This window comes from Pelodiscus sinensis, chromosome 2, assembly GCF_049634645.1.
Source record: "Pelodiscus sinensis isolate JC-2024 chromosome 2, ASM4963464v1, whole genome shotgun sequence".
In the NCBI taxonomy this organism is placed as follows: Eukaryota; Metazoa; Chordata; order Testudines; family Trionychidae; genus Pelodiscus; species Pelodiscus sinensis.
The window spans coordinates 226660424-226688115 of record NC_134712.1 but is presented as its reverse complement, the minus strand read 5'-3'; the positions used below and the strand labels follow the sequence as shown (position 1 = coordinate 226688115).

At 42.7% G+C, this 27692-nt stretch overlaps 2 protein-coding genes across 16 annotated transcripts in view; both read left to right on the top strand.

The window, feature by feature from the left end:
* The window catches only part of ODAD2 (outer dynein arm docking complex subunit 2), a 240845-nt gene extending 236608 nt beyond the window's left edge, over window positions 1–4237 (top strand). Inside the window, exon 20 of the mRNA XM_075922571.1 lies at window positions 4175–4237. Within this exon, the coding sequence (XP_075778686.1) occupies window positions 4175–4222 (48 nt within the window). The 3' untranslated portion in view covers window positions 4223–4237. The remainder of the gene's footprint in view (window positions 1–4174) is intronic.
* Window positions 4238–6200: 1963 nt separating this feature from the next.
* Window positions 6201–27692, top strand: part of MKX (mohawk homeobox) — a 120929-nt gene continuing 99437 nt past the window's right edge. For 3 of the 15 annotated variants that reach the window (XM_075922563.1, XM_075922562.1, XM_075922564.1), the window contains exons 1-5: window positions 7153–7664; window positions 9786–10073; window positions 12635–12794; window positions 21974–22127; window positions 24129–24464. In XM_075922563.1, coding sequence (XP_075778678.1) covers window positions 7483–7664; window positions 9786–10073; window positions 12635–12794; window positions 21974–22127; window positions 24129–24464 — 1120 coding nt within the window. In that variant the 5' untranslated portion in view covers window positions 7153–7482. Of the gene's footprint in view, window positions 6537–6561; window positions 7112–7152; window positions 7665–7743; window positions 8215–9206; window positions 9375–9450; window positions 10074–12634; window positions 12795–21973; window positions 22128–24128; window positions 24465–27692 lie in introns of those variants that run through there. The other 12 variants (XM_006124783.4, XM_075922565.1, XM_075922568.1 and 9 more) reach the window with 9 other exon arrangements.

Below are 27692 nucleotides of genomic sequence, written 5' to 3'. Positions count from 1 at the left end.
GATGGAAGGAAATAGTGAGAGGCCTCAGATACCAATGAGCATTGAGCCCATGGTTGTTGATGTTGATGATGAAAGTGAAAGGAGTTCATCAGCAGCCCATGACATCTATGACAGAAGGAGCAATAAACTGGAGGCATCACATTACTTGGGATTACTATTTTCTAAATTAACACCCTTAGATTGGAATTTTTCCAAGTAACCCAGGCAGCCTGCCATTCTCTTCTTTGGTTTTGAGTGACTGTCAGCAATGTATCCCAAGGAAGCAGGATCTTCCTTTTCTGACATGTCAAACATCTGAAACCACTCGCACAATGTTTCCTGTTAATAATATTTTAACACAGTGGTCTCTTGCATTTTAAAAGAATCTGGGGCAGCTCTTCTTTTCAGGATTCTTTCTGACATTGTCTATTTCTTCCAGATTTAATTGTGCCGTATTTTACTTTCTGTTGTTTCCATACATAAGGCCATCATATTAATGTTTTTTTCTGATAGGAAATAATTGTATTAGTTATTCTGAAAGTAAGTCTCTGCTAGGTGTAGAATCTTTGTTTCAGGGCGTGTCTACACTGCACCATAGGTCGAAATAAGATACTCAGTTTGAGCTATGCAAATTGTGTAGATTATTGCGAGTTAATTTCAAAATAACTTATTTTGAAATTTGGCACTGTCTACACAGCACTCATTTTGAAATAAATTGCTATTCTGAAATGTCCCTTACTCCTTGAGGAATGAGGTTTACAGGGACATTGGAACAGCAAATCCATTATATTTCAAAATAACAGGCAAGCTCAAAAGACATGGAATAGCTATTTTGGGATACTACCAGTATCCGAAAATAGCATTGCAGTGTAGATGTTGCCTCAATGAATTTAGTCTGACTAAACTTGGGCAACACAGGATTAAGTTCTGCCAGTTTTCACAACCTCACAGATTGACAATCGTCTTTTTGCCTTTTCATCTTTCTTTGAGCACTACATTCCTTTGACCTGCACTTTAACAATGCTTCTGGCTACAGCGTCAGCAGGGAAATTAATTTAAAAACAGTGATGCATTATATTGGTTTATACACTTTTCAAATAATTTCCCACTTATCATCCTCCCCTTGCTAATACCTTTGGCCCAATGTGTGTAAAAAGAAAAATTCAAGGTGCTGTTTTATTTTTCTGGTGGATCCCTCAAGAAACTGCAGAGATCCCCCATTTCCCTGCTAATATCCTTTTATCTCCTAGAGAGGCTCTCAACATAATTTTCCAAGGATTTGGTTACATTCCCAGATTGAGACATGGCATTTTTGAAAGAGCCTATGAAACATTTGTTCTCCTTATGTATCAGATTTCTGTCCACCATGATCACATGACTAGTCCCAGGTCTGATCACATCAGGAGAAAGTTATTATTAAGATCATCTGTAATAGCCAAAGTAACCTAGCTTAGTATCTTGTGTGGCCAATTTCCCTACCTATGTAAAATGCTCCTTCATTTGGTACAATATACACAAGTGCCGACCCTATGGGTCCTCTGTGGCTGGAGCAACTATTAAAAAAATTATGGATGCTCAGTGCTCACTGGCAGCCCCCCAATCAGATTCTTCCTCTCACCCCCAGCAACTCCTGCTTGCTGGTTCATTTGGCATGCAGGAGGTGCTGGAGGGGAGGGTGATATAATTCACACAGATTTTATTGATTTATCTATTGATTATAATGAATTAATGGGGTAAGAATAAATAAGAATAAGTGTGGATGTGGTATGATTGTGGAGTGGACAGAAGAGGCTGAAGGCAAAGAGGCAAAATATCAGGAGACCCAATTGGAGTGACTGTTCGTGTGACTGTTTGTGTGATACCCAGTCTTATGCAGCAGTTTCAGAGGAAAGTTTTATACAGCAGTTTCTCAGTGAATCATCAACAGAGCTACTGATTAGAAGTGTATAAGGGTCCTTCCTGCCAGGGCATCAGTGGAGACAAATCAACAGAGAAGCTGAGGAAGCACGTACATGGCCAGATCTCCAGCCTCTTCCAGCAACTATCGGGGCTGGCCACCTGATCAGTACGCTTGTGTGAGTACGCTTGAAGAGGGGAATAGAATATATCGCAATTACATATAAACCATCTTAACATCTTTGTCTGTTGATATCTATACGGAATAAAACTAATATAAGGATACTACTCTCGTTGTGCCTTCCATCCTTCGGCTCCTCTTTATAAGATCCCTTGAGTGGTCTGATCACCGACACCCAGAGGGACAGATTTGTAACACGGGAGAGAAGTTACAGTGGGGGTGTACTCAGGAGAGAGTGAAAAACAGTATGGGAAGAAGTGGGGTGGAGGTTTGAGGAAAGGGTTGGAGTGAGGATCAAGCATGCACTGGCAACTTGGAAAGATGGCACCTGTGACAGTGTATTTTCTAGAACATGATATAGTCTGATTTCAGGAGTCTCAAGAGATGAGGCTTCCACCAATTCCTTTGGGAGGAGAGTATTGCAGTCTAATGAGGCCTCACAATTTAGAAACATGCCCTAAATTAGCCTTTGCTTAGTGCCATCCCTTTGCTTTTGAAGCCTGGTCAAGATGACCAAACAGTAGCAGTGGAAGTGATTGCAACTGAAGCAGTATTAGATAGGGTCATGCAAGGGCAAATCCAGACTCTCACCACTTTAGTGAATTGGGTTAACCAAGGGTACGTCTATACAGCACCCTATACTCAAAATAAGATATGCAATTTGCGCTACACAAATTGTGTATTTTATTTCAAATCTATTTCAAAATACCTTATTTTGAAATTTGGCGCATTGACACAGCACCAAATTTTGAAATAATGCACTATTTTGAGCCATCCCTTATCCCTCGTGCAACAAGGTTTACCGGGATGCTGAAATAGCGTGCCTGTTATTTTGAAAAATATTTGAAATACCGGGCAGCTTGTGTAGATGCGGGGTAGCTATTTTGGGATACCTGTGCAGTGTAGACATACCCCAAGTTTGTCGTCCTTTACATTTACAGCTGAAACATGTTCCGTGCTAGATCATTGCTCATCATTGTTAACAACAGTTGTCAACACCTGTTCTGTATAGGATTGTAAATAAGGCTTTTGTTTATATTATCCTAAGCAATCCCTCATCTACCTGAGGATTTTAGGCTTTTTAAATAAAGGCAGTTATTAGCTGCCCAGAAGCTTGTAGCATAGCATGTGTGTGTGAGACAAGGAAATTCTTTGAATTTTATCTCTGTATGTTAACTGTGTAGGAATTTGCAGCTGAAAAGAAACTGTCATAAAGAGGAGTCCAGATTCTTAAAGTTATTTAGGTGCTGAACTAACACTGAAGCCAATGGGAATTAAGTGGCTAAATACCTTTGAGGGTCGGACCAAGGTGATATTTTTTAAATAAATTTTTTAAAACTAGCTCAAAATGAGCATGAGGAATGACGTTTTGTGGAACGGGAGGATAACTGAAATCAGCATTTTTAGTTTTATATATATATATATATATATATAGCACACTAGATTAAAAGTGGATCATGGGTTTGATTATACTGAAAGTGAAAGAACTAGTGGAGAACTGTATTTGAAACCAATCACTTGGAAAATTCATTTTGGCCTCAGTTTGCCACAACACTGAAGAAGAAGGTTCTCAAAACCGCATTCAGAGTCAAGGAGAAAAGTTGAGTTATTGGGCTGAGCAACTTTCTTCAAGATTTCAGCATGCCCAGGAGTGAGGTTTCCCGTGGTCTTGGCTAGATGTACTCTCTATGTCCCATTCCGTGCAATTGGTATCACAGTAGGGCTTATGATTTGGAGGTTTCCATCTTTAAAGCAAAGCACTTTCTGAACTCTAGCTAACACACACTGGTGCTTCCAGTGGTAAATATCATTAGGCCCATGGTGCCTCTTTCAGGCCCTATGAAGCCCATTCTGAATAATGCTTGAAAAATGCTCTCCAACACTTCTCTGGATTCCTGCTAAGAACTCTAGTCATCAAGAGTCATTCTGGAGACATGAATGGAAATTAAATATAAAATCAACTTCTCAGTGGGAATTCCAGATGACAGATGCCCATTTTGAGTTGAAAACTCTAGCCTAAAACACACGGTCATTCCACCCTGTTATGAATTTCTGCCCTTCGATACAGTTAATATTTCAATGCTGGTGTTTTCTGTATAACCTTTTGTCCTTTCTCAGACAGACCACTGTTGCCTTCCCTCTAAGGACATTCTGAAATGTGAATGAACTGAGCTGTGAACTTGCTGCCCAGCTAACAGCTCTGGACTTACTGTTCCATAAGTTTTGGGTATGTAACCTTAATTAAAAACATAAAGCCTACATTTTGTATCACATTCTAAATGTTAAACAAGCTCTGAAAATAGAAATCTTGTTTTCATTAAAGCTTTTCAAATGTGATCTAAGAAATAAAATATGGAGGGGGAGAGTGTATGTAAAATGTACATGTGATGATTTGGTAGGTCTCACTACTTTAAAGGCATTTTGGTGCCAAATGCTCCTGCAGTTCCTTCACACTGTTTGGCAGATTTTTCTCTACAGGGCTTGTTTTCTTTTTTTCCAGTTCCACTTTCCAAATGTTGATTTAAAAAAAATATTTTATTGCAAACAGTGATTCAAGGTGTTCTCAGTTAACCTGCTGTCCTATCAATGAATGTGACCAGTTGGGAGAGCAACTCTCTGTCTCCTGTATCTGTCAACTGTGTGTTTCTGGAAGACTTGCTTATGACTGGGGATGTGGTCTATATGACAGGAATTTCTTTTAAAAGCACTAATGGAAAAAATGATTCCACTAGAAAGAATTTAGCCTTTAGTAAAACAGCATCTTTACAAAACACAAGGAAGTGAGCCTTTAACTTAAAAGTAAACATTTTGCTTGGTTTTACTATCACTTTTTAAAAATGTTTAGAACTTTGTTACAAGTATAATTAAAATGTCACTTGTAGGGGTTCTCTTCACTTTGATGTCATTACCTCCCTGATAAAACAGAACAGGAAGTTTTGAGAATCTATCACAACTTCACTATCACCATGGAGCTTCATCAGAATCAGTTAGGTACCAGTATTATCCAAATCTCTCTTTACAGCTAACAGTGGACCAAATGTGCATAGACTTAATTTACAAATAAAATGTCAAAACTCCGTAGTAACGTTTGTAGATAAAAGCTACATTAGAAAACTGGCTTTGTGGGTTTTTCATATAGCTACTATAAAAATACAAGATCTGTAGAAAAAGAATGAAAAGATGACAGTTACAAAGTCTGCTCCTGCTTCTTGGTGAGCTTTCATCCTTTATATGTGCCAATTAATTCTAAATCATGTTCAAGGGAATAATCATGAGCTATCAATCAAATAATAAATCTATATTCCAGGGAACAAGCATAAGTTGTTAAGGTACACCCCGTATCTCTAGTAAGGTCATGAAAATACAAGACGATACACTAACAAGATCAACAACATATTTACATTTTTAAAAATTGAGCAAACAAGCTACCTCTCTGAAAGTAAACCAAAGACAGATTCCCTAAAGTCCATATCATTTTATTATTAATTATTATTAGTATTATGCAATATGCAGGCACACTTTTGTTTATGAATATATACTTGTTAATTGCTATAATCACATTAAAGTGACTACAAAACAGCTGATAGATGAATTCTAGAATTCTTTGGTTAAACCCCTTCACGTAAGGGGATCTGAAATGGTTTACTCCTTGGGCGTAAAACCAGTAGAGATTGTTAACGTTTTAGCATTGACAACAATATGAAAGAATCCATAAAAATATTATCAGATTAATAAATCGAATTACTGGGCATCATCATTCTTTGTATTATCAAAACTTATCTAGTCGCGATCTTTAACATCCTTGTGAAGCCTGTAGCCTTCCCTCCTAACACATGGGAGTTGAAATATTCGTTACCATGTTTAAATTAAAACTTTCAGACGCCAGCATAATTCTATTTGGGCGATCCGCTCTCAGTCTCTGCCGTTTCTGGACTGCAGGTCTGCCTCGGGGTCCCAGCTGACATCAGCAAACCTCTCGGAAGCTTTCTGCTAGTTATGTTTAGTAACAAAATACCACGCTGGCATTACAACCTAATTATGTATCGTGAAGTGTAAATAATTCCACGTGTTATTCTACGGGATTATTTTTACAGTTCAAGCGGTGTTGGAAAGGGGAAATGAAGCAGTAACTGGAAAATATGTGTTTGAAAATGTACACTTTCTGAATTGTCTTTTCATTTTGCTCTCTCTAGTTGTTGTTCTAAGGTGTAGCCTTGAGAAGGTCTCTCTCTCTCCTCGCTCGAGTATTTCGCTGTGGAGTTTTGTTTAACTGTAATACAATTAGAATAATACTTTCACGTCATAAACAGTTCAGCCGGGGTAGTGAGTAAGCTGCATGTGTTTCAGTCAGTCTGGAGCAGTTTGCTCTGATTAAAAGGTACGATTGACTATAATTTACAGACTCCGTTTTCAAAAGTATGTCTCAATCATAAACCAGCCAGCGTCCTTCTGCATTACGGTTGATGCGAAAATAGAGAAGGTAAGATGGAAAAATGTAGGATAACAAAAATAAAATGACGCCAGAAAACTCCTAGTTTAACCTCAGTGTAGTTTGTCCATTGAAAGCTGCCCTTAAAACCCGGCATTTAACCACTTTTTAAAAAACTGGCAAGTTTGTTTTATTTTCCGGCTCCGAATATCTTACACCTTTCTGCTTCGCGAAATGCCACCGCACTTGCCTCACTATTTATCCTAGACTATATGATAATCTAATGAATTCAAAAAATAGGTTTCCATCCTTATTTTGCTGTTGTTTTCATTCAAGTGTATTACTTGTTCCGCCGTGAGTGCCTTACCGGTGCGTTACATTATGACATCATAGTGACAGACAGTGATGTCACTCATTCAAGCAGCTGTTAGCCAGCTGGAGCTGCAAAACATTTCTTTTGCGGACAGAAGCCGAGGCAGAAAGCTGATGTCTCCTTGGCTATCGCTCGCTTTGTCTGTTTAAAATTTACAGGTTAGCCAGCCCAGCTCTGCCCCGGGCACGTGTAAGTAGGTTTCCCACCTCTGCTCCGAAGGAGTACCCATTTTGCCTGCGTAGCAAACAGTCAGGTACATCTTACCCGGCTACCTCGTGTACTGAAGGTATTGGGGTGGCAGCAAGTCCCAGTTCTCTGCCCGACCCTCTCCTACCACAGACACCCTGTCCCCGGACGGGCTGGCAAATCTAGGAGCTTGGCGTTCAGAGCCGCAGGGCTTTGCTCCAGTGCAAACAACGGGGAGACGGAGGGTTTCCTGGGGGTTGTAGGGCCAACACGAGAAGGAAAGAGAGGGCAAGAGGCTTCCGCGCCTGCTGCAGCGGAGAATGGCCGGAGAGCCCGGTAGCCTCCCCTCTGCGGGGCCCCGAACGGTGGATAGCGCAATGGGAGGATGTTCGCAGGCTCAGCTCCGCAGCTAGGAAACATGAGAAGGCTTCGCGATTCATGTTCCGGGGCCCGGCCGTGCCTGCTCGGGGAATAAAGAGCCCGGGCTGCTGCGGTCGGTGCGGTCAGAGCTCGGGGCCTGGCGGCGCGTGGAGCAAACATGATCCGGGAGTGGGAATGGGAGTAGGGACCCGGCTGGATCAGGCCCCGCCGAGCGGACTCCGCGGGCCCGCTTGCACCAGGTACTGTGTCCGGGCTGGGCGCGGCTCTGCAGCCCAGCTTGGGGGGTGGCCCAGATCCGCCGCCGGGTGAGCGGGATCCCCTGGGGGAGTGACCTTCCCCGGCTGCTGCCTAGCGAGCGAGTCTCCCAGGCAAGCGCCTGGCGCCCCGGGATGCTGGAGCCTGAGCCGGAGGGGAGGGGGGTCCCAGTGTTTCGGTGCCCCGGGTTTGTAGGGACACCTCGAGAAGGAAACGAAGGGGGCGCTCTGTGTGCTGCTGCCCGGCGGGACGGTCAGAGGCAGGCTACTTGCTGCCGAAGCAGGGTGCTAGGGGGAGCACAGCAAGTCCATGCCCCGGGCACCAGCGTGCTGTGTTAGCAAGCGAACGTGTGCCCGGAGAACGGCTTGTGTTCCGCATCCGCGTGGGGTTGCGGAGCTCCCTTGGGCTGTTTGCTCCCCCGGGCTCCCAACACACCTCGGCTGGGTCCCGGCAAGACTTGGCCTTTCCGACGGGGCTAGGCCTGGAGAGCAAGGGGGAGCGGAGCGGGGCCCACCGGACGCAAGAAGGGCGTCGGTCAGTAAGCCGTGGGGTAGCGCAGCTGCTGGGTCTTTTGACCGCGTTTAAAGGGCAGGTACGGGCGGTGCGGATCCGAGGGCAGAGCAGCGAGGAGGAGCCGTGGAAAACCCGGCGCTGTACTTGCAGCCTGTGTCTGGGCGCGAACACGCTCCGAGCGGCGTGCCCGTCCCCGGCAGCTGGGCTCAGACAGCCCGTCCTATTTCACACGCAGCAGCCGCCAAATGCTGTCTGACGGGCAGCCGGGCAAATATTGACAGTGGCCATCTTCTCAGTTCTGTGAACAGTGGCTTCCACAGTTCTCCCCGCGGCGGCCTGGGGAGCAGCTGGCGGGGCGGCAGGTCGGCGGAGCGGGGAGGCAGCAGCTCCAGGAGCAGCAAGGGGGGGGGGGGCTGTTCGCCCGCGAGAGCGGTGGGGGCTGAGGAAGCCCGGGGGCAGGGGGCCGCTTTGAAAACAGCCCAGCGGCACTTGCCCAGACAGGAGTGGGTCATACGGGCTGTGAGACCAGCCCCAGCAGCGCCCTTCTCCGGGATCGAGTCGTCCCAGCTCGCGGGGCTCGGCCTGCTTGGCTGGACCGCGGTCGAATGGCCGGATACTAAGCGGTGGAACTTGGCAGGAAGGGCGCCCCGCGCTGCTCCCTCCCGCAGCCTGAGCAGCCCGGGGGCTGGGGCGAGGGGTTGCAATTAGCCAGACGCTCGGCCGCACATCAAAGGCTGTAACCCATCCGCTCAGCTAGCGCGCAGGCTGCTCGCCCAGTCCCTGCCCTCTCATCTGGCTGCGGCCGGGCGGGAAAATCTGGCGCCCCGGCTGCAGCTGCCTCTGGAGCTGCTCCACCCGGCCTGGGAAAGCGGCTGCCCTCTGCGATCCTAAATCCTCGCGCTGCCGCCCTGTGTTCCCCCACACTCCGGCTGCGAGCCGGGAACACGCGTGTTCTGAAAGAGCGACCCCCCCCCCCCCGACCGCGGCTGTGTTTTGAGGTCCCGGGTCCCTTTGGGGAGGGTCCCGGGAACCAATCCCACCCCCTGGAAGGAGCGCCCCAAATCCAGCCTGGGAGCTCCAGGGAGCAAGCTCCCAGCGCGGAGCTGCCTGAGCAATGCTCCCTGCGCTGTAGTTCTCCCTCGAGAGGAACCGCTGCAGCAAACCAGCCGCCAGGTTTCCCGGTAATTAAAACAATTTATTTCCTGCGTCCCTCGGGGAGGCGGCGGGGGGCGGGAGCAGCGGAAGCTCCCGGCTGCTGCCAGACACCCTCGGGAGCGCCGCGGCCGGGGAAGGCGTTGCGGGGGAGATTTTCCAGCAGGAGAAGAGAGGCTGGGGCAGGGACGCCAAAGCTGTCCCGGGATATAGCGCGTAGTTTTGCATCCACCCCCCGCACACAAGGGCGCGCACGTACAAATAGCAACTTCCCAACCGGGGGGACCCTTCCCACTGGCCATGGAGACCTCTGGGGAACCGCGCGCAGCGAGCAGCCAGCGCCTTCCCTGCCGACTTCGCCTTGATGCTGTTGGTGTTTAAATAATGACTGGTCCGATGTGACCGATTTCCTCGGGTAACCCGATGCTGCTTCTTTCCAGCACACGCCGAATCATCTGGACATCCCCGCTGCAAGCTTCCCGCTTCCCAGAGGCTGCTGCAACTGAGGATCCAGGCGGACGGCGGACGGCCACCAGCCCCCCCATCATGAACACCGTCGTCTTTAACAAACTCAGCAGCCAAGTGCTTTTTGAGGAAAACGCCAAAGAAAGGGAAAGTCACAGCCGGCCTTACGTGGGGGTCATCGACAGCCCACACCACCCCGAAGTGCACCTTCCCGACAGCCCGTCCATTAAAGACAACCTCAGTCTTCGGAACAGACGGACAGGGTATGGGCCTCATTCTGATGGCAGTCATTTGTGTTGCTCTTGCAGCGCTGCCTAACAACAGAGCCTAGAGAAGCGAGCGGTGTGTGTGTTGAATCTAGTGGTGTCAAAGGATTGTTTGACTGGTTATTGTAAATATTTTTTTAAGCCTTTGTATTGAGACTCCAATTCCACAGCTATGGCTAGTGGAAATTCCTGTGATAGATAATGCAGTGTCTAGCCTATTTTATTGGACTGTGTGAAAGAGAGTACTTCTGTTTTAGATTACTTGTCTCCCACTTTTAAAAATACAAATACAAAACCACACAGGGGCACATCAGTCTTTATCCTGTTTTCTTGAAAATAGTAACTGTGCAATAACATATTTGCACAAAGGAAAACCGCTCTATAAACGATCCTTTCTCATGGCGTGATGTTAAATCCGCCAGATAGACCCGCTGCCACTCTAGGAAGTGGCATTTTAAGATTTTTTTAAAGCAAATAGAGCCTTACGAAAGTAAAACAATGTCAAACAAACAGCTACAAATTTGTTTTTGTTTTAAGTTTGGCTGAGTTAAAGAAAGTGTACTTTTTTACAATGCTTGCAAGAGGATTTAAAAAATGATTACTCTTTTATTAAAGCCCGTCAAAGACCTGGAATATTGGAGTTATGCTAAAAATCCACCTGGTGATATACATTAGAAGTTTATTGCTTGTTCTAGAACAGGTGGAAGGGGTGTGGTGTAGTAGCGGAGGAGGAAAAGTAATGTTTTGTTAGCTCAAAAGTCTAATCAAATATAATTTTTCGTGTCAATGCGATTAATCTTTGGTTAAATATATAAATTAAGGATTAAGGCATTAAAACCGACAAAGAAAATGAAAAAAAATGCCGAAGAGTTATTTTTATAGCTGAATTTCCACCTTAAAAATTGCATCAGCTCATACTTCTATAGGCATTGCTGGTTGGCAGAGATTATGTTTCATCAAAATGTTTCACCAGCCGATTCAGACATAGATTTTAAATAAAGTATTTTAAAAGACCGGGAAACAAGCGAGAGAATCCGGAAAATTTAGCAGGTAGCTGGCGAGGTCCGACAGCGACACCTGCCGATACACCCTGGAACCAAATTCACCTTTTTTCCTATTCACTGCAGCAGGCGTTTCATAGAGAACATATCCTTGACTATTTTTAATCTGATTGTTCTTCTGAACTTGATTTATTGTTTCCTATAATTTATTGTATTTCTTTAAACATTTTGAATCTTTTAAACTACAGTTTCACTTTTCCTATTTTAGTTGTTTTCAAATCCGAGTTGTTGATTTTCCCCCTGCTACTTTGGGAAATGACACGTATGTTTCAAGAGGATGATTATCTGACCTTTTGATTTAACGAAGGTTTATGCACCAGTGAACCAGGACCGGCTTAACATCTTAAAATTGTATCCGGAACGGATTGTTTGTTTCTGGCAAATTAACTCATTGAGATTGGCCAGATTGCTAAATGTACATTCCTCAACGTGTTGTACAAGAGAACAAATTTCTTGTGGCTAACAGATATAAGCTAGGCTGGGAATAGGGTGCTGCAATATTTTCAAAAGCTAAATGTACCCAAGACAAAAAGGCTTCCTGAGATCTTGCAAACGTATCAAAATATGATATGCAGACATCGAATAGCTTACACCACCTAATAAAGGGCGCTAATTCTCTACCTGACACTTTTTTGAGATTCACTTTACTCAGCGCGAGTGTATGGAGCCATCTACCACCTCCTTTCTTTGGTGTTCTAAGAGGGCATTAGGACTGGCACTAAATATTTGTCTATTGCAATCTCTGTTTTGTCTGTTTCACATCCCTCCCTCTTCTCTTCGCTGTCCCAAGGTTAGCCTTCTGCTAGGGTGTCTTACTGACACGATTCAACGGGGGTTTTATTTTTGGTTCCCCGCACACACACACACTTTATCGTGGAGTTTGTTTCTTCGGCCAAAGTCAAGCTGCCATATGCAGAGCACAGCAGACGATGTAGTAGAATGAAATTTGTATTTTCCTGTTGGCAACTGGACTCGCATGTCTTAATGCAGAAGAGGTTGCTGAATATATTACTTTTTAGGTGACAGTATGAGTCGTGGTACTTTTGTCATCATTCTTTGGGATTAATTGAACACAGGCTAGAAAACCACGTCGAAGTGAGAGAGTTTTGTTTGTTTGTTTGTTTGTTTGTTTTTGGCCGTAGGACCTTTGCTGTAACTATATGGCTTGCACGTGCAGTGGCGGGCTGGTGTATGGGCCTGTGCGTTACCCGCACCACACCCACAGCCTTGTGCAGCACAGCACGTTAATGGTCGCACACAAATCAGGCGTCGCGTGGGTGAGTTCGTAGCTGTTCTAGCTGCAGCACCCACCCGTGTCGCGGGGTGCGCGGCTCCTCAGAGCGCGCGGGAGGTGTGACGCACGCGGGCTGTCCCCACCGTGTGCCCCGCAGCCTGCCAGGTAGACTCCCTGCGGGCGCGGGGGGAGGGGAAGGGAAGAGGGCTGGAAAAGGGCTCCCCGCGAGCTACTAACGGGCCGGGCCGCTCTCTCCCGTGCAGGGCCCGGCAGAGCGGCGGCAAGGTGCGGCACAAGCGGCAGGCGCTGCAGGACATGGCCCGGCCGCTCAAGCAGTGGCTGTACAAGCACCGCGACAACCCGTACCCCACCAAGACCGAGAAGATCCTGCTGGCGCTCGGCTCCCAGATGACTCTGGTGCAGGTAACTCCGCGCGAGCTGCCGACAAAGAGGCCCGGCCCCACCCCCGGCTCCGCACAGCCCCCTCGTGTGCCCCGTGCAAGAGAGGCGGCCCCCCACCCGCACCCACTGTGCAAGCCCCGCGCTCTGGCGCGTGCGAGGCTGGCATGGGGCTTCTGTGGAGGCGCTAAGGGATGAGCTGAGAGACCCGGCTGAAACGTGGGCGCCCGGGCGGGGTCCAGCTGCCCCGTCTCCCCTCCCGTGGCCTTGCCTGAGCGGGGCGCTCTAGACAAGCGCTCAGACCGCCTTGGTACCTAGACTCCCCTCAGCACGGAGCGTCTCTCGCTATCCCTGGGCAATAGCCAATAAGCAACTCCCTCCACACTACCGAGGTACCTGTAGCCCCAGCGCGCGGCCCAATGACTGAGCCAGATGTCCTGTGCAAAGCCCTCGGCTCAGCCCGGGCGCACCTTGAACCTCTCGCTGAGGGCAGGAGAGGTCTGAGGAGCCTAGGACTTACTGAACTCATAAGCAAGCCCTTAGCGCTGCCGCTGGGTCTCCTCCTCACGTTTTCCCTTCTGCCGGTAGAACAAGCCGCAAGAGATTTCCGTCCTTGTGAGGAGAAAGGGGAATATTTTTATTCATCCCGTTCACAAAAGCAGTTTTGCTTAGTTTTTAAAAATCAACTTTAGGCAGCGGGTAAGCAGGGTAAGCAAGGGATATTTTATCACAAAAAGCAAATGTTTCAGTAAGTGATTAATAGCTGTGCATTTCCTATTTGAAAATGGGATAGACTGGAAAGAGCTAGCCAGTCCTAACTACAGAGATCACGTCAATACATATTAGTCTCATATACACGGAGGGCATCTGGATTATATACACATTATCTTAATAAGATCTAGCTAAATATGGGAGGGGAGCCTATTTGGCTTTATGGGCCTGGGCAAAACTGAAATTAGTGAAAGTTGTGTCAAGAGAAAGGCGTTTAGGGTTGACTGACAGGAGTTTCTTTCTTTCATCTGGCACCATCTGTTAGATGCTGGAATTACACGGTATCAGCTGTAGGGTCCCGCTTTTTCAGGCTCAGGCACAGACTTATACCCTCTCATTTTCTTGACTGCAGTGAAATTAGTCATTATGCTGCATAACAATAAACATGTGTGTATGCCTCTGCAAGGGCAGGGCCTTGGTACTGCATTGTGTGCATTAGGTGCCACTTAATAGATTACATTCCTGTAACAAAATATCAAATATTAGAAAAGAAGGAAGGAGATAGGAATCCAACATTAGTTTGCACGTTCCCTCAAATAAATAAGACTATACTATCAATGAGTACTTCAAAGAGAGTACCTCAGTGTGAATGCATGCATTAGTGAATGCAACATAGCTTTCACCAAAATAATATTAAACATCCTGGAAAATGCCATTTATAACTGGAAAATATTGTTAAAACAACTTATCAGTATCTGGCTTGTTGTGATAGATGCTGAACAAACATGGAGAGAGACATGGCCCTTGTTCCACAGAATTTATATTCTAAGCAGAATAAAAGAATAATATAGATCTAAATTAACCACTGGCCATTGACTTTATAAGAATTGCAGTGGGGTTGAATTTGGCCTTGGCATTCTATGTGAAATATCACATTTTAAAGAACCATGCAACCCAACTATTATCTTAATTTACAGAAGAATGGGATAAAAAAGAAACCCCATCTGTTTTTCCCATAATTTACGTGAATGTTCTTTTAATCCAGAAACATCATAGCATCTGTATGAGGGATAAATATATGTATGGCATCCACCGTAATTCCTGCACCTGGAAGAATAAAATATCGGTATCCCATATATGCTTTTCAAATGCCAATAAAGAACAAGACAGTAATACAGATCAAAATAGTTGAACTCTGAGAATTAAACACACAGAACCAGGTTGTGATCTTAGAGATGCTGGTGTAAATCTGAAAAAAACTCCACTGAAATTAATGGTGTTACTTTGAATGGAGAGTGGCATAATAAAGAGCCAGTTCTGGGACATATATTTGCATCCTTTTGAAAAAAAAAATAATTTTCCAAGAACTGAGCATTCCAGATGTATCAAACAGGGTGTTGCATAAGTGCCCATCTAATCTAGTAATAACAAATACCAAGACATATAAAAGAACCATGAGCCATTATGTAATGTTTTCTCCTGACAGCATTCCTTCACATTTTCTAAACAGACTGACATTTCATCTTATCTGTTTTCCAGTTCATCAATTCAGTTTCTCAGTGCCTTACAGCCTCCTCTGTTATCATCTAAAATATGGACCTATGATAGTATTATTTTCTCACTAGTTCTTTCAAGCTTCTTGTCTTCTGAAGCTATTACGCCTTCAGTTTCATTGAGGCTTACATCACACCCTGCATTGACAATTCTATGGGAGGCCTAATGATACTTTGAAAATCATTGAGTTTCTATCAACAGTGTGTCCAGGGACTCATACAGTAGATTTTATTGGGTTTTATTGTTTTCCTGAATACAACTCTGCAGAGATTCCAAGAATGAAAAATAATTTCCATACACATAGGTGCATCTGCTTTGAAATTCAGGCCCCCTATGCTATGTTCTGGACTCCAGAATAGTTAAAAGTAGAATTGTGCTACCAATGCTTCCCTGCTGGCAACCTGTCCATTCCCACACATAATGTTTGCAAGCATGGAGAAGAAATGTGTAAGAATTTACTAGTAAACTTTCCAGGGATCAACCTTCATGTCTGCATATATTTCCTTCACAGCTGGCTGGCAGTTGATGCTGAATACAGTAGAGTGGCTGCCCCCAGGTCATATCCAGTCTTTGTCTCACCCACTCTTTCCAAATATGCAGCGCTCCAAAATGCAGAATTTGCACAAGGCTTCTGCCAGATCAGATGGAACAGAGGAGGGTTATTCTTAGGGTAGTATCTCTCTGACTGGATTTTGGGCCATTTTTGAGGGTCCTGCTATTTTCATTTCCCCACTGCCTCCTGGTTTTTTAAAACTAATTTCCATCATGTTAGTAATTCTTTGTCTCTTGGTGCTGTGAAACTAAAAGGAGGTTTGTTCTATTTTCTGGTCCCTAGAAACTTAGAAAATAAACACAGACTTTTATAGAGAATTGGGGTTTTGAAGGCATTAGGAAGCTTCTTTATTTCTAATCACTAATAACATAAGCACATGGGGCAAAATTCTGTGTAGATTTATGCTTATACAATCCCAATAAAGTGAATAGGATTTCAGTAGGAGTAAATTACTACAGCATTTGGCCTAGCAGTTCAAAACTCTGAAGGCAGAAGACTACTTCTAAAAGCTGTCTTCCATCTTAGCCCACAGATTAGACTCCAATTCAACAAATCCAGCAATTTGTTCTATTAATTTGCCATGAATATGTTATGTTTTCATTTGCACTATTACCACAACATTTGATTTATTTTATTTTAAATTTTGGTTTAAATATTTTTGTGAAATAAAAAAGAAAAATGACTGCATATACTTTCCAAAAGGAAATATGAATGGCTTTATTGTTTAATAAGAAGTTATTTGCCATAGTAAGATTAATATACTGGTCATATGCTGCTGCGGATTTAATAATATTACCATTTGCAAAAGAATATCAATGACATAATTTATTTTGGGTAAAGGGATCATTTGGCTATTATCCCTGTTTTAAGTCCTTGGCTCTTCTTGAGTAGAAAAGCATAATAAATTAGAATAATTTTTTCAGAGGTAAAGCCAAAGGGTCTGTATTTCTTAGGTGCCCACGTGAATACTTTTGGCCATTCTGGAGAATTTCTACAAAGCTGAGAACCATTTTTATGGTAATATCATATTGGTAATGTTTTTTCTTGCTCATAAATAAGGGTTTTGTTTAAATACTATTATGATGATGCTGATCTTTATGCATATATAGGGAGACAGTAGTAACACTTTTTATTGTGCATTTTTCCCAGGATACTTAGTCATTTGTTGAATTCAAATGCAAATGTCTTTTCACAGTGCCTTGTAAGCAAATTATTGTTTTTTGTGTTTTCTAAGATATTTCATGCACACACAGTAACATAAGTCAAAGCCATTTTAACAGCTGTTTAGGTATTGTCAGCTTAGGGTACTTTCTTTTATGATCAGTCCTAAATAATCGTGGTACTAATATGTGGAGATATATTAATAGATTATAAAGTCAGAAGGAATCACTGTGATTATCTGTCTTGACCTCCTGTGTAACACAGGCCACTGACTTGAGAGACTTGACATGCCACATTTGAAGGAACACATACGGATATACGATAAATTCCTGCCCCTCTTAAAGTTAATCACAAAACTCTCTTTGACTTTAACAGGATCAGGATTTCACTCACAGAATTTGGGAACTGTTAGGTGGATAAGCCTCATGCATCACCTTCATTCAGCATAAGTAAAACTTCTTGTTGTTCCAGTCAGAATTTCTGTGTAAAGTTATTGAAGGGGGAGTCAGTAGCTGGAGTGTATTTCTGAAACAGGGTCTGTGGTACTATATATTTGGGAAAAGACTCTTTTGTAAATGCTGAGTTAAGATTATTTCTTAATTGTTAAATATTTTCATCCTTATACCGGAAGGCGTAACATACACATATACTATTCACTCCTATTACTATGAAAAATATTGAGAGTTGACATGGAAAGAACATATCCATTGTGTTTGCTGTTAGGTTTTCATTAAACTGACAGTGTATCCATAAATCACATTAGTTAAATCTAATTGTTTTTATGCAAGAATCACACCATTTCTGTACATGGTTCCCTGATAGCACCATGATGATCTGTATAGGCCTAGCTTGACAACAGTGTTTCTCATGGGATGCTGAGAAAACTGTCCGTTTTCCTAGGCATTGCAGTAACCATTAAAATATTTAGTTGGACCCCAAATCAATCAGTCTCTATCATTGCATGTATGAATCTAGAATTATACTAAATCCTGTGGAAGTCAGGTGACCAGTGTTTCATCTGAGCAGTCTGGAATGAGTTTGTTAACTGCATTAGAAGATGGATAGATTCCAATTCATCCCTTCTGGTTTACTATAATGATTGCTGTGCCAATATGATGAATGTAAACAAGAAGCCTTGGAGCAGAACAAACATTACTTAATCTTCTTTGCCAGCTTCAGTTTTGGTCTCCTCACCCGTCACAGGAAACTCCAGGGTTTGTAAAGCAGTGAATATGGCATGAGAGCACTGATCCAGAGCTCACTCTGCTTGTTGTGGAGCTCTGTTTCATGTAAAATAGGGTTTAAGTATAATCAAAGTGACAGGCTTAACGAGTCTCTACTAAGTTCTAGATAGAAAGCTGGATCAAAATTTTACTTGTAATTAAGCAGGTAGTGTTTATTTTCTTCATAATCACCCTTAACTGGATTAGCGATCAAAAGTAATTAGCTAACTACTCATATGATATTTATATACTTTACCAAAATAGCTGGATTACAAAACTAGGGCCAAATCCATCTTTGAGATGCACACTGTGGCTTTCTGATAATAGAGTGCTATCTGGTATGTTGTCTGATCTGTTGATTAGTTATTGTCTAGGTTATTGATTTAACATCCCCAAATAACACTCTCAAATTTGGTAGGTTCTTGTCTCAAGGTCAGGCCCACTATTATCAGAATTGTTGGTTTGGAAGCCATGTGGGCCATGGTCGGAGGTAAAAGTAAACTGGTGCACCCAGTACGGCACTCTGGCAAGAAGCTGGTTGGCTAGGGCAGTGTTTCTCAACCTTTTTTTGCTCATTGCTCCCTTCTGAGCCTCTACCTCTGTGGCCCCCCTCATAGCCGCTGTTAGTTGGAAAAAAAGGTACTTAATTTACCTAATGTTCTGTTTTTTCCATGTGGCCCCTTAGATGTAGGGCGTGGCCCCTGGGGAGCCATATGGCCTATGGTTGAGAACCTTTGGGCTAGGGCACTTAGCTGCAAGGGGAGGGGAGGGATGCTCCCAGCCTGGCTTCTGGCTTTTTTCAGACTGCTACACTAGAAGCAGAGACCCAGGCAAGGCAGAGGAACAGGCTGGGGGGCAACCCCCCTGTCTGGTACTGCACCCACCCTGAGCCTCTGCCCCACGCCACCATTTTGGGAGGTGGGGAGATGCAGTCACACATACCGGTCCTTGTGTATTGCTTTTCCTGCTTCTTGTGACTAGGGAGTGAAGGGAAAGTGCAGCATAACCTGCTTCATTCCTCTCACTCCTGGCTGCCCAGGGAGGGGCAGAGGAGAAACGCAGTAGGTTATGCACTTTCCCCTTACTCCTTAGTCAGAAGAAGCAGGAAGAGCAACACACAGGACTGGTATGTGTGGCTACAGCCCCCTCCCCTCAAAATGGCATCCTTGGCTTCCCCCTGCACTCACCCCTAAAAGCACCCAGGGTATGTCTACACTACCACCCTAGTTCAAACTAGGGTGGTTAATGTAGTCATACAAACTTGCAAATTAAGCCCGGGATTTGAATTTCCCGGGCTTCATTTGCATGTTGCCGGACACCACCATTTTTAAATGTCCGCTAGTGTGGACTCCGTGCCCGTGGCTACACGTGGCACGAACTAGATAGTTCGAACTAGGCTTCCTATTCCGAACGAGGCATACAGATAGTTCGGACTAGGCTTCCTATTCTGAACTATCTAGTTCGTGCCGCGTGTAGCCGCGGGCATGGAGTCCGCACTAGCGGACATTTAAAAATGGCGGCGCTCTGCAACATGCAAATGAAGCCCGGGAAATTCAAATCCCGGGCTTCATTTGCAAATTCGTATGACTACATTAACCACCCTAGTTAATGTACTAGGGTGGTAGTGTAGACATACCCCTAGTCTATTGCCCTGAGTCATGCACCCTGACCCTCCTCTGCCCTGAGCTCCTCCCCATAATCTCCTGCCTTGAGCCCCTCTTCATACCCCTCGTCCTGAGCCCTTCCTCATACTCCCCTGCCTCTGCCTGAGCCCCTCATATACTTCAACCCTGACTCCTGCATCTGTCCCCAGCCCCTGCCCTAACTCCTGCATCCCCCAATACTCCAACCCTCTGCCCCTCACATTCCACCCCACACTTAAATTTCTTACAGGTACTGTGGTATTGCCAACCCTCTCCCACCCTAAGACACCCCAAGGAAGGGGGCAGGTTGTGATAGGACAGTACCTGTAAGAAATTTCAGTTACTTTCACCCCTGGCTATGGCAATGACAAAAACATTCCCAGTTAGGGAAAACCTTCTGTAACTAAAATAATTAGTGCGATAAGCAAACCAGTCCCAACAAGTAAAGTGATGTCATATAAGGCTGTCAAGATGATTGGCACCATCACAGGTATTTACTCACTCTGTCCTTGGGGAGTGCTCTCGAAGTTGAGATGAAAGAACTCCACTGGCAGTAACTGAGACCAGATGTTTTATAGCCCTTGATAGTCCTCACGCATATGTATGCATAGCTCTTCCCTTCTTTACCATGTCCTAACATATTCCCCCTCAAAATATTGAGGTGCTTGTGTGCTATAGGTGAATATGTTAATAAAGAAATGTTTATTAATATAAATTGGATTACTATGCTTATCTGCAGCTAAACATATGCAAACGTTCTCTGCAAAAATACTCTAATTAGACACAAACTGCCTTCTTGTGGGTTACCTACCAGCAATTTGGAACCCTTGTGACTATAACAAAACAATAATCAAAGTGTTAATGCCATCTTGTAATTTAAGGTCATTGTTAAGTTTACTTATGCTAATTTATGGAGCAACTATTCATACTTACGCTGTAATGTCTTTTACTTAACCATAAATTAAGTAGTTAGCATATCATAGAATCATAGATCTAGGCTTAAGGGCTCTTCATTTCTGCTATTCTTACCTCTTTATCTTGTGATTACTGATACAATCATTACATGGATTCAGGTAGGCTTTATAGCATAAAAAGCCATGCTATGGAGCTGAAATCAGTGTGAATCATATATTCTACCACTTCCTATGTACTTTCACAGCACAAAAAAGAGGGGAAGGTTATGTGGACAATCCAGAGATCCCCCACATTCTACTTTTGAAGTAATGTTGCTTTGCATTCTTTCTGAAGAGACCCAATCAAAATACAATTAATCCTGGAAAACATAACCTGCACTCTAAAATTCATCTACATTATTAGTTTCTATCAAGATTTCCAAATTTCTAGAATGTATGCAGCTTAACTCTTTACTTATACCAGTGTGTCTCACTGACATCAATCAAATTTCTCCAATGTTACAATAATTTAAGTGAAAATGAAATCAAACTCTGTATTTGCCCAAATACTGCAAACGTTACTATTTAACATCACTCTAAATAAACAGGAACATGTTTGGAATGTTTGCATAACATAGGTGACTTGTCAGAGTCTACAGCATGTGTAACATGCTTTTTCACTTCATTAATACACAAAGTACTACACAATATTGCAATCGTCTTTTTTCCCTAGAGTCTCTTTTCTTGAAGCCAATGTATAAGCTCAGAACATGTGTTAAATCATTTTTGTCTATTATGTCATATTTAACTTTGAAAAATATTATTTGGAATAATCATCTATAAATCAATATTAAGGTTTCTGCAGTGACTTCATAAACTGGCATATTCTCTACATGCTGCTCCTTTTACTTTATTGCCATCAATTATAATATACCAGCTCAGCAATGGGCAGAATTTAGTCATTTATGTCAACATTTGGAAAAGGGTTCAGATTTTGCTGCTTTATTATGCACATACTTGACAGTTCAAGAACAGATGTTACAGTGTCAACTGATAGATGATCTAACAACTTATTTAATTTAATTTAAAAGAGCTAATTGGAGATACTTGGAGCTAGTTGGAGATACTAAAATTTCAGTGTATTATCTTTTTACAAAGATACTGAAGTTAGTATAAAAGGAACATTATGGAAGAATTGAATTAAAACTATTATAATTAACAAGTGCTTGCTAGCTCTTCAGACGGAGTACTTGCCAACCAAAGGTCTGATCCTGCATTCTTGTCTCAGGCAAAATTCTCCATTCTCATTAATGGAGTTTAACACACACTTGGGCCTTGATACATGTGAATGCATTTCAGTCGCTCACCATTTTCACAAAGCATACATGAAATTTGTAAAAAAAAAAATTGGTAGATTAGATTTATAATCTTGTTGAGGAAAACCATTGCATTTGTTTTAATGTAGGTGTCAAACTGGTTTGCCAATGCAAGACGTCGCCTTAAGAATACAGTCCGGCAACCAGATCTCAGCTGGGCTTTACGAATAAAGTTGTACAACAAATACGTTCAAGGAAATGCTGAAAGACTTAGTGTAAGCAGTGACGATTCGTGTTCTGAAGGTTTGTTGATATTTTTATGTTAAGTTTGTTCCATGTTTCTATATGAAACTAGAAAATATCAGATTCTTCAGAAAGGATTCTAATCTTTCACAAAAAGCATCGTGTCACAGGCTTTATTTTTTACAAGCTATATGTCAAATTCTGTTTGCAGTAATACATATATAGACCCCCTCCATAGTTAATAGGATTATACAGTTTCACTGGCTGGGGGAAGAATCTGGCCATACATTAGGTAGGTTTGTCTTTGCTGTATATTATTATTATTGACAAAATAATGCTTAATTCTTTGGTTATTAAATAACAGACCCTTAGGGCCTAATACTGCAAAACACTTAAAATGTACATGACTTCAAGGACATGATTAATTTTATTGAAATCAAAGGACCTTAATGTTCCTATGTTTATGTGTTGTTACATACCAGTAGGGCCAAATCACAGTCACTTTATTAACAAAAGTAGACTGGTTAGCTTCATTTGAACTTTTCACATAGTAAGGTGAGCAAGGTTTGGTCTGTCATGCAATCATCACAGGAGATGGTCTTATTTCCTCTCCATTGCAAAATGAAAGTGCAGTACTATGTTACCTGATTTAGGAGGTAAATATTATGAATTTAGATAGCATAGATTGTGTAAGAGTTTTATACAGCACTCTACCTTTGTTTCCTGAATGTTGACAGTCATCATACATTTCAATATTTTTCCAGTAACTTTGTAACATGGTATATGTATTTATCCGCTATAGTCACATTAGAAATGACCCAGTGCTGCAAAACATTTATAGAAATGTTTGTTTGCATTCAAATGAATTTGTTTCATCTGTGCATGTGGGGGGTTTTGTGTGTTCACTTTTCATAAAAGTTTAGTTGAAGAATATAAGTTAAAAGAGCAAATTTTTAAGCAAATATTTCAGTGTGTTCATGGTAAATGAATTTCAAATGCATAATTCTCAGCAAATACAATGTTAAGAATTAGGCTAATTTAATCAGGGCATTGCAAGATAGCATGTGATATAATTGATTGTTTACACAGCTGAGATTTCAGATATCAAATGCATGGAATGTACTGTTCATATAAAAGCTACAGACCAAGCATTATTTCTAAAATTGTTCAGAAAATAATTTAGAATAGCTAAAATATTTGAGAAGATTGTGGTCTGCTCATGGGAAGTTTGTAAACTGAAAAAAAGTGAAATTAATTGATAAATCATTAGTTATGTTATTTGCCTAGCTTTAGTCATCATTTGAGAGAGTTTGTCTGTCCGTTTGTTCAAAAACTCCTCCTAAACAGTAAGAGCTAGGATCACCTATTTCGATATACAGCTTCCTCTTATCATAACATAAAGCAAGGTCAGGTTTGGTTGTACCCAGAAAATGGAATGTTCCTGGAATTGGACTGCTTCTCATAAAACCTTACAGGAAAAAAAGACAGAATCACCAGGCAGGTGAAAGGAGCTGACTGAGGGCACACTCCACCCTTCCCCGCCCCCATCCAGGACTCCCTCAGTCCTGAGTTTCCCCTTCCCTCTTCACCCATGGGGGGGGGGGGAGCTGAACCTCCCCCACATTCATATAGAAACATTGCTGGCTGTATTCTTTCGTCAGGAAGTGAGGGAGAAGTGCACTACTTGCTGCATTCTTCACTCTGGCTAAGGAATGCAGGGTGCAGACAAACTTGGACCTGTTCCAGCTGGAGGACATGTACCCCTCCCTCAGCTGTGCTTGCTGGAGCTGCAGCAGCCATGGAGAGGTGCTTGGTCCCAAGCTGCTTCAGTCAGAAAAGGCTGGTGTAGTCCTCTCTTCCCAGGCAGCCTGCATACTTAACCCATCATCCACAATCCTATCCCAGTGCAATTATTTAAATGTTTTCCAAAAACCAAAAATTAATTGAATTAAGGACCTAAGCAATTCCAGGTAAATCTTCTAGTGTTTAAAATATTTAAAGATGCTCAGATAAGGTTGCTCTATAAATATTACGTAAACCATAATGTATCTTTTTTTTCAGATGGGGAAAATCCTCCAAGAAACCATATGAATGAAGGCGGATATAACAAACCAGTTCACCATACTGTGATTAAAACTGAAAATTCAGTGATAAAACCAGGAGTGAGACCAGAGACAAGTGCCAATGAGGATTATGTGTCACCTCCCAAATACAAAAGCAGTTTATTGAATCGTTACCTAAATGACTCATTGAGACATGTCATGGCTACTAACGCAGCCATGATGGAAAAAACGAGGCAAAGGAATCATTCTGGTTCATTTAGTTCCAATGAATTTGAGGAAGAATTGGTATCCCCGTCATCATCAGAGACTGAAGGCAATTTTGTCTACCGGACAGGTAAGGAATTCTTCATGTATTATTTTAAAACAGTTAGCTGTGTTTGTTAATGTCACCTGAAAATGAATATAGGTGTCCATTCTGCTCTTCATATGAATGGATAACTCCCATTACTGTTAATTATGCAATCACATGGTTATAAGTTATTATTATCTACAGAGCATTCCAAAACATCCTCCCCTGATACATCCCATAATATTCTGTAAGCAAGACACAAGAAATAATTCTTCCACTCTACTCCGCACTGGAGTGTTGTGTCCAGTTCTCAGCATCATATTTCAGGAAAGATGTGGACAAATTAGAAAATGTCCAGAAAAGAGCAATACAAATAATTATAGGTCTAGGAAATGTGAGCTACGTGAAAAAATGGGGTTGTTTAAATCTGTAGAAGAGAAGACTGCAGAGAGACATGATAATAGTTCCTAACTACATAAAAGGTTGTTACAAGGAACAGGATGAAAAAATATTCTCCTTAACCTCTAAGGATCAGACAAGAAGCAATCAGCTTAAATTGCAGCAACTGAGGTTTAGGATGTGTCGGAAAGATAGAAAATATGGCAAAAGACCACCTTGGTTTAACCACAAGATCTTGCATGATCTAAAAATAAAACAGGAATCATAAAAAATGGAAAGTAGGACAAATTACAAAGTATGAATACAGGCAAACAGCACAGGAATGCAGGGGCAAGATTAGAAAGGCAAAGGCACAGAATGAGCTCAAACTAGCTACGGGAATAAAGGGAAACAAGAAGACATTTTATAAATACATTAGAAGCAAGAGGAAGACCAAAGAGAGGGTAGGCCCACTGGTCAGTGAAGAGGGAGAAATAGTAAAAGGAAACTTGGAAATGGCAGAGATGCTCAATAATTTCTTTTTTTCGGTCTTCACTGAGAAGTCTGAAGGAACGCCTAACATAGTGAATGCTGGTGGGAAGGGGGTAGTTTTGGAAGGTAAAATAAAAAAGAACAAGTTAAAAATCACCTAGAAAAGTTAGATGCCTGCAAGTCACCAGGACCTGATGAAATGCATCCTAGAATACTCAAGGAGCTGATAGAGGAGGTATCTGAGCCTCTAGCTATCATATTTGGAAAATCATGGGAGACAGGAGAGATTCCAGAGGACTGGAAAAGGGCAAATATAGTGCCCATCTATAAAAAGGGAAATAAGAACAACCCATCTATAAAAAGGGAAATAAGAACAACCCAGGAAACTACAGGCCAGTTAGTTTAACATCTGTGCCAGGGAAGATAATGGAGCAAGTAATTAAGGAAATCATCTGTAAACACTTGGAAAGTGGCAAGGTGATAGGGAATAGCCAGCATGGATTTGTAAAGAACAAATCACGTCAAACCAATCTGATAGCTTTCTTTAATAGGATAACGAGTCTTGTGGATAAGGGAGAAGCGGTGTATGTGGTATACCTAGACTTTAGTAAGGTGTTTGATACGGTCTCCCATGATATCCTTATCAATAAACTAGGTAAATACAACTTAGATGGGGCTACTATAAGGTAGGTGCATAACTGGCTGGATAACCGTACTCAGAGAGTAGTTATTAATGGTTCACAATCCTGCTGGAAAGGCATAATAAGTGGGGTTCTGCAGGGGTCTGTTTTGGGACCAGCTCTGTTCAATATCTTCATCAACGATTTAGATATTGGTATAGAAAGTACGCTTATTAAGTTTGCAGATGATACCAAGTTGGGAGGGGTTGCGACTAATCTGGAGGATAGAGTTGTAATTCAGAATGACCTGGACAAATTGGAGAAATGGTCTGAGGTAAATAGGATGAAGTTTAATAATGACAAATGCAAAGTACTCCACTTAGGAAGGAACCATCAGTTTCATACATACAGAATGGGAAGCGACGGTCTGGGAAGGAGTATGGCAGAAAGGGATCTAGGGGTTATAGTGGACCACAAGTTGAATATGAGTCAGCAGTGTGATGCTGTTGCAAAGAAAGCAAACATGATTCTGGGATGCATTAACACGTGTGTTGTGAGCAAGACACGAGAAGTCATTCTTCTGCTCTACTCTGCGCTGGTTAGGCCTCAATTGGAGTATTGTGTTCAGTTCTGGGCACCGCATTTCAAGAAAGATGTGGAGAAATTGGAGAGGGTCCAGAGAAGAGCAATGAGAATGATTAAAGGTCTAGAGAACATGACCTATGAGTGAAGGCTCAACGAATTGGGTTTGTTTAGTTTAGAAAAGAGAAGATTGAGGGGGGACATGATAGCAGTTTTCAGATATCTAAAAGGGTGTCATAAGAAGGAGGGAGAAAACTTGTTCATCTTGGCCTCTGAGGATAGAACAAGAAGCAATGGGCTTAAACTGCAGCAAGGGAAGTTTAGGTTGGACATTAGAAAAAAGTTCCTAACTGTCAGGGTAGTTAAACACTGGAATAAATTGCCCAGGGAGGTTGTGGAATATCCATCTGTGGAGATATTTAAGAGTAGGTTAGATAAATGTCTTTCAGGGATGGTCTAGACAGTATTTGGTCCTGTCATGAGGGCAGGGGACTGGACACGATGACCTCTCGAGGTCCCTTCCAGTCCTAGTATTCTATGATTCTATGGTGGACATTGGGAAAACCTTTCTGTCAGGGTAATTAAGTACTGAAAGACATTGCCTAGGGAAGTTGTGGAATCTCCATCATTGGTGGTTTGTAAGAACAACATCTGTCATCAGGAATGGTCTAGTTATTACTTAGTCCTGTCTTTAGTCCTGTCTAGTGCAGGGGATTGAACTAAAATTAGACTGACTTGTTGAGGTCCCTTCCAGTCTCACACTTCTGTTATGATTGTCCATGAAATTAAGCTACTCTGGTGTAAATACCATATTTTACAGTGGATATCAGGGAAACATTTTTAAAAATGGATACTACAGACTGTTGCATGAGAAGCTGAAGTGAGAAAATGGAGAAGAAAGGCAAAGAACTCTTGAGGCATTCCTTAATCTTTCCTCTCTCAGGGTAGACATAAAAAGATATATGCAGCCAGTATTTTCAGAAGTGGCTGCCCTAGTTTATGAGAGCCCAGCAGCCAAGGTGTTTAGGGAGCTCAACCATCCTCTTTCTCTACCTTTCTCTCTCCAGTAGGAGTCACATAAACATTACTGCAGGGTTCAAGCACCATCCTTGCCTCATGAGGACCTAAATACACCTAGGCATCCTTGGGAGTGGTAGGAGCACATTATGAGTGTAACCTGCTCCCCAAGTAGACCATGTGG